The sequence below is a fragment of the Typha angustifolia genome, chromosome 15 (genome assembly GCF_048772165.1).
Source record: "Typha angustifolia cultivar Huaian chromosome 15, ASM4877216v1, whole genome shotgun sequence".
Lineage (NCBI taxonomy): Eukaryota > Viridiplantae > Streptophyta > Magnoliopsida > Poales > Typhaceae > Typha > Typha angustifolia.
Window position 1 is genome coordinate 6,210,025 of NC_133253.1, and position 16,177 is coordinate 6,226,201.

General features: G+C 37.7%; 3 protein-coding genes across 4 annotated transcripts; 1 reads left to right on the forward strand and 2 right to left on the reverse strand.

Annotated features, from left to right (window-relative positions):
• The first annotated feature begins 234 nt into the window (after nt 1-234).
• LOC140778653 (probable transcription factor At3g04930) lies at nt 235-1,612 on the forward strand. The gene has a single exon (XM_073123471.1). The coding sequence runs from the start codon at nt 241-243 to the stop codon at nt 1,264-1,266; it is 1,026 nt and encodes a 341-aa protein (XP_072979572.1). The 5' UTR covers nt 235-240; the 3' UTR covers nt 1,267-1,612.
• Nucleotides 1,613-3,106: 1,494 nt separating this feature from the next.
• LOC140776921 (auxin-responsive protein IAA4-like) lies at nt 3,107-5,669 on the reverse strand. 2 transcript variants are annotated; one of them, XM_073120764.1, is made up of 5 exons: nt 5,299-5,669; nt 4,403-4,608; nt 4,204-4,300; nt 3,439-4,105; nt 3,107-3,228 (listed from the first exon to the last, which is right to left on the reverse strand). In XM_073120764.1, the coding sequence occupies exons 1-4, from the start codon at nt 5,469-5,471 to the stop codon at nt 4,051-4,053; spliced, it is 531 nt and encodes a 176-aa protein (XP_072976865.1). In that variant the 5' UTR covers nt 5,472-5,669; the 3' UTR covers nt 3,107-3,228; nt 3,439-4,050. The 2 variants fall into 2 exon arrangements, with proteins under 2 accessions (XP_072976865.1, XP_072976866.1); XM_073120765.1 differs by having other exon boundaries at nt 4,403-4,566; nt 5,299-5,668.
• Nucleotides 5,670-8,481: 2,812 nt separating this feature from the next.
• Nucleotides 8,482-15,372, reverse strand: LOC140778268 (protoporphyrinogen oxidase, chloroplastic). The gene is made up of 9 exons (XM_073122906.1): nt 14,941-15,372; nt 14,027-14,212; nt 13,832-13,916; nt 12,217-12,364; nt 12,034-12,114; nt 11,421-11,592; nt 10,201-10,360; nt 9,251-9,354; nt 8,482-8,975 (listed from the first exon to the last, which is right to left on the reverse strand). Exons 1-9 carry the CDS (start codon nt 15,289-15,291, stop codon nt 8,676-8,678), a joined length of 1,587 nt encoding a protein of 528 aa, XP_072979007.1. The 5' UTR covers nt 15,292-15,372; the 3' UTR covers nt 8,482-8,675.
• Nucleotides 15,373-16,177: the final 805 nt, after the last annotated feature.

Here is a 16,177-nt window from a genome sequence, read left to right on the forward strand (position 1 = left end):
CAACCTTTTGAACTTTCATGAATCAACCCTCCTTTTTGCTTTTATTACATTAAAAAGCCCTTAGTTAAATTAATTCCTTTACTCAGGTCCGGGATTCCGCACCAGAACCAGAAGAGCCTAAATAGGAAAGCAATCCTAACCCACACGCCACCGCGATCAAACCATAACCCTAATTGAACTCAAATCCCTTGTCCAAACCCAATACGCCCCCCCCAATTCCCCACCCGTAAGAGTAGACGGATGCCTTCCGCTGGAGAAGACGACCGCGCTGTCTTGGCGAACGAAGACGACGACGACGACGTCACCGACGGTGACGGCTCCGACGAGGAAGACGACTCCGGCGAAGGCGGCGCCGCGGCGCCGCCGCCGCCTCCTCCTCAACCGGAAAACCCGTCCGATTCCGTCACCCCAAATCCGAACCCTAACCCTAATCTCACGCTGGTCTCCGTCTCCTCGGAGACAAGGAGGCCACTTTCCTCTTCCTTCGACGAATCCCGCCGCCTGTTCCAGCGTCTATGGACCGACGAGGACGAGATCACCATCCTCAAGGGCTTCCTAGATTTCACCACTCGCCGGGGCACCGCCTTCGCCTCCCACCAGTACGACACCGACCCCTTCTACCATGAGATCAAGAAGCAGCTCCAGCTCGATTTCACCAAGAACCAGCTCATCGAGAAACTTCGCCGCCTCAAGAAGAAGTACCGCAACTGCGTCAACCGCATGCAAAAAACTGGCAAAGACTTCGCCTTTAAGAGCTCTCACGAACAGGAGATCTATGAGATCGCTCGAAATATTTGGAACACCGGCATCAAGAGGGCCCATGACAGTGATGACGAAAATGATGTAAAGCCTAGTAATAACCCTAATTCCGGTGATTCTAAGCGTTTTAGAAAGAGAAGTGTGGAAGATTCTGGAACAGTTGTGCCAGTAATGGTCACTGAGGAGAATCCTATCCCGACTTCGTCGTCAGCCATGATAACTGGGGTCATCGAGGAGACTGTGAGGAGTTGCCTTTCTCCATTGTTTAAGGAGCTGATCAATTCTGCAATCGGGGGAGGGCAGGTTGGTGGTGATTTTGGCCTTTTAGGACTGAATCCATTGCCTTTGTGCCTTGATAGCAATTTGGCGAATACCTCTGGGTCACCGATTGAGGAGAAGTGGAGGAAGCAGCAAATTATGGAGCTTGAGGTTTACTTGAAGCGGATAGAGCTCGTGAAAGAGCAAATCAAATCTAAACTGGAGGAGCTCAATTCATCTGGGAGTTGACTATAGAGGTTTTTAATTAAAAGTCTTGTACAATTCAAATGGTAGACCTTGTGCTCGTAGAACTATAATTATTGTTAGTTTGATTATGAAGTCGTCTCATTAGTTGTGCGTATCTTTAGGAAAGAAAAGATAACTGCCATTTTACATTCTGATAATTTCCATCTAGTCTAGCTTCTTTTCCTTTTCTTTCATTTCCATTTTTCTTTATCTTATTGAAAGTAACTGGAGAGACATTTATTTGAGCAGTTCATTTCTTCATTTTCCTCATCCAGATGTTCTGTGATGCTTTCAACAGTCAGCATTTTTTTTCCCTCCTAATCCAATTGTAATATCTTTTGTTTGTTCATCATTATCGCTGACATGCCCGGAAGAACATTATTCTTTAGTAGGATTCAGAGTTATTTCTACATTATGGTTGCATTATTGAACTTGAAGTATCATTCTCTCTCAGTTCTTTATGTATTTTGATCTCCATGAGTGTAATGATAGGTGTAGTACATACTGTAGAAGTTGTTGATGTGAGTTATTAATATTTGCGAACGACATTTTGTGGCTGCATATGACTCAATTTAAAGCAAAACTGTATTTAGGCTAGATGAAGTATTTATATTCTGAATGAAGGTTTCTGAGAAATTAAGAGTTAGGATTAAAGCTAGAAGGTTTATTAGGTTAATGGAGGAGAAAGAGATTTTGGATACAGTTTGGATGTCTTCACATTAATTGGAATCAGTAGATCATACCCTCATGTTTCCCGTTTGAGAAACCATGCAAATCCAATTTATCGGCAGGCTAACTTAAGTTCTGTGTATTTGCACTAATTCTTATCAAGGGCACTTTTTGAGGGGCGCATAGATGGTTAGAATCCTGTATTGGTGTCAATGTGAATACACATATTTCCTTTAGGTCACAGTAGGAATTGCTGCTATCTTTGGAGGATTAGGTTGAATTGTTGGATAAGAATAGTCTTTGCTTCCTTCAGGTACAGAAAGTTTCACTATTTCTTGTTTGACAGACCTTGTTTATTTGCGATTCAACTTTGCATTCTTTCTCTTAATTGTTTGGCAATAGGATATCTAGTTTGCTTTCTAGTATGACACTGTAATACTAGTTATAAACAGATGATCACTTGAAGGTAGTCAAGTGTTATTGTGCAAGGAGCCAAGGAGGTTTTGATACTGTTCATTTTTCACCTGTCTAGAATTTTGGCATGTACCAGTAGATAACTTCGCATACAGTTATAGAAATCCCCTTACCCTTTTGGCTCTGAAAAGGTTGTCATTCTTCCTAGCTTTTAGTTTTCCTGGGAAGTACTGGAGTTGATGGGGATTGTAAGATGAATCCTCTTATCCATATCTCCTTTCTGGGCCTCTTCTTTGTTCTTGTCTTCTATCAATCTGCTGTCCTTTTTCTTCCACTATGTGCTCTAGTTACTCATTTGCTAGCCTAGCCCTGTGAAGGATCTTGTGTGGCATTTTACAGGTATGAACAGTGTCAGTTTAATTTTATTTTATTTTATTTTTCTCCTGAAATAATGGTTATTTTATTTTTGAGATTTGGTTATTCCCAAGGGGCTTCTCTCTTGTGATTTGAAAAAAAGAAATCAATTTTGTTCATAAACTCAACCATCTTCTAAAAAGTCTCATGAACAAATCCTCTTAAATCTAAAGAGAGAACATAAAATTAGAGACATGGACAGACAAACAAATCAAATCACCATGAAGTAATGTCACATTTCAGCTGCACGTACCACAACCACCTCTCCCTGCCAATAAAATAAAATCTTACATGCAAGTTAATAAATATTAGATAGAGAGAATTCAAAAGGATAACTCATTCTCACCTTTTCTATAATTTCTTTTCCATGGAAAAGAGATGGAATTACTTGGTGATGGCATAGACAGCATATATAATTCCAGGTATATAACCAAAGAAGGTCAACAATAAGCAAATCCAAAACTCCACCTGAGAAAAAAATAAAACAGTAAGTTATAATTAGTTTCTAAAAATCATGTCATTTTCTTTACAAATCAATCATAACCCAACTATTACAACAGGTTCTCCTACAGCCAACTTTGGTATAATATGATTACACGACAATTATGATAAAGATATTGTAGGAATATTCTCGGGTTAGAAACTAGAAAAGATTGCATAGGATATTAGCTAAAATACCTTGCAACCAAACTTGAGGAAGACTCCAAGTGGTGGCAAGATGATGGCAAGAAGGATATCTATGCAGTTTGCTGTGCCTTCCCTCGCCATGTGTCTCTTTCTTCCTTGAGATAATGAGATCTCAAACAGCTAAAGCAAACGAATGAAGGAAGAGAGATCTTGTTGGAGGAAAGGATTAGATTGTGTCAGTTTTTATAGACAGGTGGCACGTGAGGAAGAGGGTTGGACAGATCAGAGGATGTATACTTCGTCAATTTGCTTCGCTGTGTGGGTTCCAGTCTACAGCTAATAATGCTATAATTCACCATTCGAGGGATCTTTCAATGAGTTAATAATTTCGACATAGACTTCTCACCAGTCATTAATTCAGAGTTTTCTGTTTGATGTTTGATGACCCACCCATTAGCAGATAAAATTACATCCAAATTTAATAGCTTTTATACCTTCTCTTTCTGACAAAATTTCTGACAGTATCTACATGCAGCAAATAAGACCAAACAAGAAAAAAAAATTGATAACCAAAAGCTAAACATAGTATCTAAATCCTCTATAATATCTGTACATATTTATCCCAACAAGTACTTGTATGTCCTCTTTGATTTTATAACTTAACTAGCATTTGTCTGCTCTGCTAATCATCAATCTCTTGACAGTGGTCAAGAACAGCCTGTAGAGAAATGAGACAGATAGCATCAGAAATGAATCAGAAGATGGAGAAGAAAAATGGAATGAATCAAATGATAAATAGGAATATAGGAATCATACTCCCATGGCACATCTCCAACCATCATCCAGTCTCCCTCCTTGTCTTCATAAGTCAGTACATGAGTCTTGTTGGAAGGCATATGATCCATGTCAGGGTCTTGATCATATCAAAATGGCTTGTTAATTTTCCACATTGTGATTATAAGTGTTAAAGACTCAAATGTGATCAGAAGTAGGAGAAAAGTTTCGCTAAACGTACACGAAATGGCGGTCCTGAACATGCGACAAAGTGTCCTTATTAGGCTATTGTAGCCATCATGAGCAAACAAGTCCAGCTTCCTCCCAATTGGAATTCCCTCCATGTAGACCTTAACGAAGAATGTTGGTGGTTGATCTTGATTTGATTTCTCCGAGAGCGTGCTCCTAAGAAGGGGTTTGATTGGCGGCCAATCAGATTGCTGATCCCTAATGACCAAAGCCAGGAGACACAAAAAAAAAAAAGAAATTTCAAAGGACAGAAGTATTGCACTCTGTCTGAAGAGGATGATCAATAGGACTCTGAAGATATAGCAAAGGCAGTGAAGATAATATATGGATCAGACAGCGATAAAAGCATATGAATCAGACTGATATTTTTGAGTGCTTACGATGGAATCAAATGGAAAAAGAGAAACAAAAGAATGGAAATTTTTCTCATATATGATATCACTATGACATGAATTAGACAAACAATACTCAAACTCTTGTAATCAGAAAACCGAAAAGGGAACAAGCAACTAGATGAACTCAACTGCATATAACACAAGGATACCAGTAAGAAGGAAGAAATTGAAGGACAACAATTGAAATTGGAACTTGGGCACTGAAAAGGAAATACAAGATAGTCAAGAACTTTAAGATCATGAAGTGGGAATCAATACCAGGTAGAAGGATTATTGATCTGATCGTGATCAGGATATTGCATAAATAGAGAAAAGATGATTACTTGCACACAAAGAGATAGGAAACGAAAGCTACAGAGAATAAATCGGTTAAAGACAAGCATAAATGATGAGAAGGGAAAAAGAAAAGAAAAACTAGTGGATATGCATACAAACAAGAGAAGAAGAAGAAGAAGAAGAAAAAAAAAAGGAAGCAACTTGTTATTGTACAAACCTTGAATTCAAGGAACTCTCCTCCAGAGAAGAAGGTGATAGACTGAGTCCTAGCCTAAGCTCAGTGGTCAAGTCTCTGCTTCTTGGCTGAGAAAGAGCAGATGTAGATGAAAGGCCAGGGTGACTGCTGCTGCTATCTATAGAAGAAGAAGGGGAATCACCCTCTCCTCCCATTGGAACTAAAGGGAGAGAGACGGCGAATCTTGCTTATTATAGAAGATAGAGCAAGATGGTTGAGGACTAAACTGGCACACTGAGATGTAACAGTGATGCAAAGGAATGAAAAATGAGCCTTAATTGCAGCATACTATTAGTCCTAGTTGCCTACTGGGTAGGATGGATTGGATTAACCTGGCTAGGCTAATTGGGTTGGCCTAATGACTGGTCTCCATAATTCCCTCCCTAATTTTATATATTTAGATTGATCAGACATAACAATCGTTGGATGATCTATGACAGTCAAGATGTTGGGTGGTTATGGTTATACTCGAGTATATATTATTTAGGGAATGTTCCAAAATCTCATCTGAAGGCTACTTCGTGCCAAATACTGTCTGTACATTGATTAAGCTTGTAATCTTATGCGAAAAGATTGTCTCACCAATCACATCATAACTATTCTCCATGTACATGCTTGCAAATCTTCCAATATATTACTTTCATAAATATTTTCAATCTCCTAGAAGTAAGCACTTTCAATTCAATCACAAACATGTCTATAACACACACCTCTAAAGTAAGAGTTGTTTTGAAAGCCACATCTTTTATTTTTTTTTATTTTTTTACTTCTACTTTTAATTGTATTACTGTCATCCCATTTAACACTAGATTGAAATTAGATGCCTGTTGTGATAGCTAAATGTAACCCAACAAGATACAAATTAAATGGTTTGTCTAGAGAGTAGGCAGACCATGGTGAAGTGACCTTAGCAGTCTATACTGACCTAAATTGAATCTCTGCGACAAACTTACCTGCAGGACAGGTTCACTTCCCCCTCATGGGAAGACAAGGTCGGTAATCGAAAGAGAAATTTGATGGACTTGGTCGATTTTGATTGCAATTACAAAGATTTCAGATTCTAGATAATTTACTGATTACATACATGCATGACTTATTCGCCGCAAGAACAGATCAAAATTTTCTTGTGAATCAAGCTTTTGATCAATCATTCAGCTCAAGTGATATACAGAGGTTCATAGGGCCGATGTGGATGGCAAACAATTTACCTTTGCAAAAGGTGTTAGATTGCAATTAGATGCAGTTGCAATATAAAATTAGCCCATCAACAGATAGCACCAAACACATAAAAAGGTGGTAGTAGAAAAAGATGCATAGGGATAGCTTTGTTGAAACAAAGGTGCACCCTTTCTGGCACAAAGGACATGTAGAAGCAAAGGAGAGACAGGGAGTGCATGGGATTCGAAACTTGGAATAAAGAAAGCCAGGGGTCATTTAAAGCTTGGCTTAGTAAAAGGTTGGATTGCTTATAGTAATCCACCATCCTGTGGAAGAGGAAGACATAAGGGCTACTTCAAGGGGACATGCAATCAACTACATCCTCATAAAATAGAAACATAAAGAGGAAGAAAAGGTAAGCAGTACCCTGGTCCAAGACCAACCTCTCTTCAACTGCTTCTCTAGTAGTCACAAGAATAGGCTAACTTTGTCAACAATGTAACTTTAGTTGGATGTCATGAATATTTCTTTGCTTCAAAGTCCTCATCTGTCATTCAAGGTGATAAATGGCTCTACTTTTTCTTTTTTTCTTTAACCTCCTGCCTATCATTTATTCCAGAAGAGTGCAAGTTGTTGGACTGTCAAAAGCTATCTAGAAACATAATATCATGAAAAAGAGGGAAAAAAAACTTTTCTTCTTCTTCTTCTTCTTCTTTTTTTTTTTTTTACATATTATTTTTGAAGCTATTTAATAACAAATCTATACGAGTTTTCGATAATAATAATGACTACTAAGATGACAAAGATGATAACAAAGTAAACAGTCGGCAAATACTGCACTGCAACTTGACACTCCTCTTAATATATCCAAGGGAACAACTGACCTTTCTTTCTCCTAAAGAAATGGTAAAAAGAATTTGTGTAGTGACAATAAGAAAAGTGAGTTGTTTGCAGCTCAAGCTTGTAAACACTTGGGACATATTTCACTATTTCTCAGATCTCTCCAAGCTAAACAACTCATTTCACTGCCAATAAATCAATACAAATTTAATCAATCAAGGACAACATGGGAGTACTAAATAAAAAGGATTGTGCACATTTGCACAACACCCTGAGTTGTCCACTAGCATGAATTCTAGCATTCAATTTGACTGGCCACCTTGATGATTGTGAGTACAATGCATGACAACCTTTTAAGTTAATTACCACAAAGGACATGGTAATAACTAATAAAGGGGGGGATGAATTTAGGCACTTAGGTGGCTTATGGGGCCACTGATCCCTACATCTCATCACATTGCCTCCATTATCCCATGCATGTGGTTCTCCATAGTCCAAGGGATCTCTTTCTCTTCCAACCTGTCAAATTCCAACTCAAGTGTCTCACCAAGTCACCATAATAATGGTGTCTCACATCTCCTCCAAGTCCCTTTCCTGGCTCTGGGGATGTCACTTGATTTCAACAGTGATGACTTTTAGGATTGGATTTGAGTTGTCCCATAAAACCTTGTTCCCCCATTGTGGGACCTTTCTGTTTGAATTGGGAGAGGACACACATCCCTTTCCGAGAGGATGTGTGCTGTTTTGAGTCTATTTCACATGACTTTTCCTCACCAATTTGGAACCATCAAGTGATGCAATCAAGTTTCACTAATGAGTTGGGTTAAGGGAAGAAAAGAATTACAAAGAAGGGAACTCTGTAGATTCTTCCACGCGGACTTAGTCGTATAAACCATTTAATTTCAAGACGAAGACATACTAAATTGCATAATTACACAAAGTCATTTAATCCTTTTTTTTTACCCTCAACAAAAATCCAATTCCTTCTTGTTTTTTAATGAAGGGTGTGCATCTTTCTTTCTCTCTTTCTTTCTTTCTTTCTTTCTTTTTTGGGTCCAGCAATGTCCTCTGTTAATTGTGAAGAACTTTTGTTGTCTGGAAGCACAAAAATAAGCATACCACAACCAAGAAACAGATCGAGAGAGAAAAGTGTAAGCATGTCGCACATAAGAGGGTGAAATGAAATTGATATTACATGAGAGAGACACTTTATTAGGCAGAAGAGGTATACAAATAGCTGCTCCAAGAATAGAAAGCAGCTTATAAAGTAATGTCGTGATCACAATAAGGAAGATACATAGAGGTGCCTCAAATTCTTCTGGGCTCACCTAAGCTACAAAATACCGAATTTGGTTCGCCAATTACTTGTAGGCGTATTTGGCTAAATATTTGGATACCACAGAGGCACTCTCGTAAGCACCCTCTACACATCGGCCCAAGGCTACACCTGCTACATAGTTGCCTCCTAGAAACAAACCCTCGAAACCAGCTTTGAAGAGTGCGGCCTTTGCTGACTCCAGATGGTCAAGATGACCGACCAAAAACTGAGGTATTGCTTGTGGCCATACTCTCACACCAAGAACTAAAGGGTCCTCAGCACTTGGATTTATCAGCATTTTTCTAAGATCGCGGTCAACTGCTGCCACCAGTTCATTCTCACTCTGCGGATTAATAAATAGAATACAAAAATCATGAGAAATACAAAACAATCAGTAGATTTGAGCAGATAGAGCATGACTAAACCCAGAGTCCCACAAAACCACAATGATGGTACTTATGGTGCAAGTTGAATGAACTGCAGTTTCTTAGAAACAAGGAGTATAAAGCTGACAAAATGGATGTTAAGCCTCCTATTTGTTAGCAGGAGATCCATTGAAGAATTTTCACATGCCACATGTCTTAACACGAAATCAACAAAATGTGGCTGGAGAATTACCTTGGATATGATTCCTGCATTTACAGCACCTCCAATGTAGTTTAGAAGCAGCACCCTTCCAGGTGGAGCACGGTTAGGAAAGAGTGATGAGCTATATAGTGTTCCTGCACCAAAAATCAAAATATATCAGTTAGACCATATCTCAAGACTCAAGCCTCAAACCAAGCAACAAGGTAATGAAATGTGAAAAAGAACTATATGTCTGACTCTGCACATCCTCTGCAACTTGAAATGAAATTGTAAGAAGTGCAAGTAAACTTGGACAATAATATGGAAACCACAGCCAACTAATAGATACACTATAGGTCTACAAATTAATGATAGATAGACAAACTATAAGCAGTGAATACAAGATCCAATCTGTGATCCAATCTGCAGTAACATCTCAATTACAGTATCATGTGAATACTGCTAAGATTTCAAGCTCCAGCCATTATCCTCTACAATTTTATTTTCATTTCCTACTTGACATGCAAAAATATGTCTGCCTACTCAACACACAGGTTAACAGACAATTCATCAAGAGGAACTGCTGAAAATGTAAAGGTCTAAAGACACGTCTGTAACCAACATAATCACAATTATTCTATGCTGATAGCTTCTAAACCTTGTCATTGCTTCTTCAAGAATAGTTATTTTTATCTCAATGGACCTATACAGTGTTATTCTTTTTCTGGAAGCCAACCATATCAAACTTTATAGAGATTACATCCTATATTTGTTCCAGGTAAATAGAAATACAGAACTATCATCTTACAAACTCATTACATTATCCACAAGCAATAATTGCAACCAGGACTCATCTAGATAGAAAATACTGATATGATTTCTCATAAAAATGAACATATATGGGAATCATGCAGATCATGAGTGGACAAAATTTGAAATTTAAACAATATACATGAATCAAGCATGTGCAAGAAGAGTTGTAAAGATTGAAAGTACTATACCTAATGTCTCAACTCCTTGACTACGTGGATGCAACTGGCCAAAACCCTCAAGCTCACCATTAATCAAGCATTCTTTTCGAATTGCTTCCTTTGCATATGAAACGGTCACTGCTGCAACTGGTGGATAATAGAATTTTGATAGCGCATCTGCCGCATCATTCTGGAAAGAACAACAAAAGAAAAGGAATATACTCAAATGTACATATTACAAATATAAGAATCCAGCTCCTCAGAGATTCAGAAAGAACATAAAATTCAGCTCAAGACTTAAAAGGCATATATTCTTTTTCATATCAAACTAAAAGACTTGATACAAGTTGCTTCAATGACATAAAGCCAATAACAATTTTAGTTGGAGATATGAATGTTCATCTTAATGGCTTACAACTGAGCATAAAACATAAAACTGAGAAGTTTTAGTGAACTTGGGTAAAATATGAATTGACTTCTGAGTTTCATATAGATTAGAATTTAGTCAATCAGAGATGTTTAATTTTAGTTGTACTGTTTGCAAATATAAATGAAGAATCCTCAAGGATTACACTACTAAAAGTGTGGAGACTGGAGGTGCAACCAGCTTATTCTCCATAGTGTAATGGAGGGGCAAATTTCCACTCAGCAGACAATTCAGGATAAAGGAAACAAAAATTATACATTGGAATCTTAGGAATATTATATTGTACCATTTCTTTTCAAGAAGATCTGTAAGCACATAGACACAAATTCTTTTAGGGTACAACCAATAGATGATTTGTGTCAATGAATGCAATGATGAGAAAACAAATTAAGTAAACAAAACAATAACACTTCTCTCTATCAATTAGTATACAGAAAGACTGAAATCCCATAACCAGCAAGAAATAGTGATGAAATATACATCTGCATGACCAGACACAAAATTTGAAACAGGTCACATGATGTTTAGTTAAAAAAAAGAATCACATCAAGAATGAAAATAACTACGAGAACCTCTGAAGAATCTAGAATTATCAATACGGTTACATCGACAGTTTCTTATTAAGTAGCATCATAGCAATATGAATTAAACAGCCAACAAGTAACTTGATGGAAGAGATATAGGATCAGTCTTAAGCTTTTAGGGGTATTGCAAATTCAGTCAAGAAGATTCTTGCTGCCATCTGCATAATATAAGATCAGAACTCTATTTTCAGGCTTCAATCACTCTGAAATCTACTTGAATCAATTAAATCTTTACATACCGAAAGAGGGCGTAAGATATTGCTAGCAATATAGGATGGGATAGTCATGACAACACTATTAGTCTGCACTGAGGTCAATCCTTCTGGTGTCTCATATACTAATATATAGCCTTGGCCATCCGACTTTTTAATGCTTGTAAGTTTCCATGACAGTTTGACTTTGCTACCCAACCTGAAAGATCAAGGCAGTTAAATTACAAACCCAATAATATCATCAGCATGCACGATAATAAGATTCAACTGATCAACTTTCAATTTTTATCATACAATAATAGTAAAATATACACTTGAATCTTGAACCACGATGAACGAGTTTATTGATTTCAGTGAATCCTGAATGAAGAAAGAGGTAGCATCATATATTACTTATGTGCTTCTTTTTATTTATTAATGCTCTTATATATATTCAAAACGTTTTAATTTTATCTAACACGGGCTCGTTGCATATACCCCCGCACATGCACCCACTTAGTAGTTAGTACATAAGCATTTTGCAGTACCCTGGCTGCCTATGATGCTTAGTGCCCAGATGCTTAAATGACTAGTTAGGTACCTGGGTCCATCTCAAAAACTTGATTATGCTTTAAACAAATAGGAAGAATTGTAAAATTACCTGGAAGAAATTGCATTAGGTAGCATAGCAAGGCCTTTCCTAAAAGATGCCACAGTCTGCCCCTTTGGCTTTGGTAGACGCCTTGCATGTAGCCAACAATGAAATAGAACATTTACTAACTGACAGGGCAAGGCAATCATTTCACAGAAAATCAAATGTGGTACTAATATATCAATTACTTACGGATCTCTTGGTGGTTTAGGATTTTTCTTGCTCTCCTGAATCGCTTTTATAGTTCCACCAATGATACTACCACCATTCTGCTCTAGTTTCCAAACCTTTCCGAAAGCTGCTTTCATACTAAGCTTTGCAGGATTACCAGCATATACACCTACATGAAAAGGAGATCTTCATCCACCAATATTAATTCAAATTTCAAAAGAAACAATAACTGAAGAATATTGTAATTTGATGTCAAGAATGATAAAAGCCTCAAAGCCTCACAGCCCTCATCTCTTAAAAAAGTTGTCATAATAATCATGAACTACGATAAAAAGTTAAAAAATTAGTCTAACAAGGCCCACAGCCAAACTGTAGGTTACAGACAAATCAGGCTAGAACCAGACTTCACAAACACTTGCAGGTAGTTGTGAACTAAAAGCACAGGATCGCCCCTAAGGCAAACTCCCTATCAAGAAGAACATTTTGAAAAGAAATCGAGAAATAAAATACAAAATACTTGTGGAGAATAAATGTAAAAGAGGAAACACAATTAGAACTCTATATAAAAAGCAGGATTTCTAGTAACTATACGTAAGGTCCAAAAAACCAAAACATAAAGCATGGCGAATGAAGTTCACAGTAATATTTGTGTGATTGTTGACTACTAATTTACACCATAGTGAAAATTTTCCAAGATTTTCTGTTTTACTTAAATAACATAAGGTCAACTGCCTATGCAACCTATTAATTTGTCTACTTCAATATAGAATGTAAAGTCACAAATCAAATCCATCCAAACCTGGATTGGCATTGTTCATACTCTAACAGTCATAAGTAATTATCCTATTCCTAATGCGAACATCACTAACAGGACATGATAGCATGTACTAGCGCAGGAGGTGTCAATATTTAATAATCCCCCTTGTATGAATCTGGTTCTAATTGAGGGTTTATATCATTTTATTTATTATGTGACAGTGATAGTTGTTTTTGATATTTTTCATTTGTTTCAAGTGTTTTTTGCTTAATTTTATTGTAAATCTATATATAGACTGGTTGTGCTCTCTTTTGAGGTTAATAAAGATTTTTACTTGCTCTCTTTTTCGAAAAGGTGCGAAACTATTATAAAGAGTGGAGGTGTGAAACCTCATCCCACTTTTATCTCTTTGATTTCTCTTCTATCGCCTTCTCTCTACCACATTTTGCATCATTTTTAGTATCAAAGTAAAGGATCTTAATTTATGGATGCCTCTTATATCGGATTCTACGTCGCCCATTTATTTTTTGCCAACCGATTACTCCACAAACACTATAAGAGGCGTATGACGAGCACATCAAGTTCCGAAAGGCACGATGAGATCACCGTCGACAAGGGACAAGAGGAATCTATCACACGTTTTGCATCAACCCCTCAACCAACAAGTCATATATTAGTTTGTTTATTAGCAAATTGATAATCAGGATTATATATTTCTTTATGGTAGAGTGACTCAAAGGTATGTATGCACCAATGCGAAAATTGGGTGACAGTATGAGGGCACTGACACAATTTGCATGAGAACAGAAGGCAATTTTAGAGGTTATATGCACAAATAGGCCATCATGTAGGAAAAAGATAAGAATACGAATGACAAACCTGAACAAAATGGCTCTATCAAGCGTTCGAAAACCTCACTCCCAAGATTGCGGCGCACAAACTCTTCTACCGACTCCTCATGACCCTGAAACCTTTCCCAAACATTAAGAAAATGAGAACAATTAACTAGATTAGCATGGGATTATAATAGTAAGTACCAATAGAAGCAGCACAGAGAGAATCAAGAGGACAAACTGGTGGAGCAGGACGAATGCCGATTGCACCAAATCCAGCCCTCAGTTTACCAGGAAAGCTCATCAAGTCAAAGAAGGGTAAATCAGTCGGTTTTGAAGGGACTGGTCTAAGTTTTCCCTCCCACAGAACAAACCGTGGAGCATTTGGGTCACCAAATACAAGATCCTCCTTTAGACCACTATCTACCTGTGATAAAATTTACAATTACAGCAACTAAGAAAGATTCAAGTGGTTGAAAGAATGAAGCAAAAGTACGAAGGAAAATGACGTGCATAAATTCTGTTCCAGCTGGGTGATATCAATCATAGATGTGGATAATTGCACATTAAACATGTGAAGAATTTGAAAATGTTCAATGTGAACTTCCATAACAAAGAAAACAATGAGTCTACGATTACAAACAACCAGAGAAGATATCCTATAGTACAATAATATTTTAAATAATGATCACCACTATTATTAGTGAATCCTAAAACATTGTTAAAGTAGAAGAACCTGCAACAATACTACTCACAACGTAAGAACAAGTACCTCGTGGAAAGGAATTTTTTTTAAATAACTATATTTTCAAAAAAAAAAAATCACCTATCTTTTTCCCTAAATTTCCTAAAACCAATTCCAGATGATCATTCAATAGCATGAAACTTATAGAGGCATTGCATCCAATTAACAAAGCAACTTTCCCTGTAAGTCTCAATTAGGAAGTAAGAGCACACAAAGAGATGGAAACATGAAGGAACCTCCATAATTAGCGAATATTTCGAGTCCCAAGGAACAATATTCTCCTTTTCCAGCATTAGTTCAAATCATATGGAAAATAAAGGCAGTAATCGCCACGATTAACTTCAAAAATTCCTCCTTTCCAAGAAATGAAGTCATATGACATCAAATTTGAACCAGGAAAGTCCACTTACCGCCATAGTGAGCACGGGGTCAGATGGCTGGAAGCTATTCGGCCCCTCCTCCCAAAGGTACCCATCCCTCTCCACGGTGGTGATGTTACCGCCGACCCTTCCCTTCGCCTCCGTCACAAGCACATCCCGGATCCCGTGCTTCGTCTGAAGGGCCTGAGCGGTGCACAGACCACTAACTCCTCCCCCCACCACCACGCACTCCGCCGACATCCGCGGCGGCGGCACCGCCGCCGCCTCCCCGCCGCCAGCGTCTCGGGATTCGGTGGCGATGGCGCACTTGATTCGGATCCGACGGCCCCGGGGGGGCTTCGTGGAGAAGAATGGGAGGGTGGAGATCGTCGCCGCGGCCATCAGAATTCGAGAAGAGAGTGTTCGGCGTGAAAGAGGTTGTTGGCTTCGCTCCTTGTAGATTAGATTGTCAGTTTTTGTTATCTATCTGGAAAATCCAAAGGTGGCAAAAATGCTATAAACACCCTTGACTTCTACTCTATTTATAAAATCTCTCGGCTTTGTTTCCTGCTATCCGTGGACTAATAAGTAATTAACAACACTCATAGGGAGCTTCTGGCAAAGAAGAGATGTTTCGTAGTATAAGGAATATCAATGGGCTGAGATTATTCCAAAACATTGGGCTAGAAAACATAGCCCATGGACTGGAATCATATGATTAACGGATTATCCATAGAAAAATGGATTACACTTGGATCACTAATTTTGTCCAAATACTCCATTCCTATTCATTTATAAAAAATTGCATGGTTGTGATTGGCTTTCTAAATGTTCCCTACCAAGATTTAGCTTTTACTAAACAAAAGAAAAATAAATAGATTAGTTCTATGTTTGTTGTTGTTTGGCTATAATAGCGTGGATTTCTATAATAAAACAAGTATTCTCAAATCTAATGTTTGTTTAGTGGTTATTAATGTCATCTTTTTTTATTTTTATTTTGTTGATTTAAGTGAATTATTTTTGCTAGCTACCTCATAATTTTCATAAGGGGAAAAAATAAAAATCACTGCCTCGAAATTATCATTTATCAATTTCAGAAATTTCTTGCTTCTACCTGCTGTTCTTCTTAGGATGATGGAGAGTTCTTCACTTACCTCTAGAAACTCTCCAATAGCACAGTGATGGAGAGTTTTTGACCAAATTAGCACCCTTCCTAAATTATTTTTTTTTTCATCGAAATGGATCGCCATCCAAATTAGATGCCAATAAAAATGCTAAACTTATCATC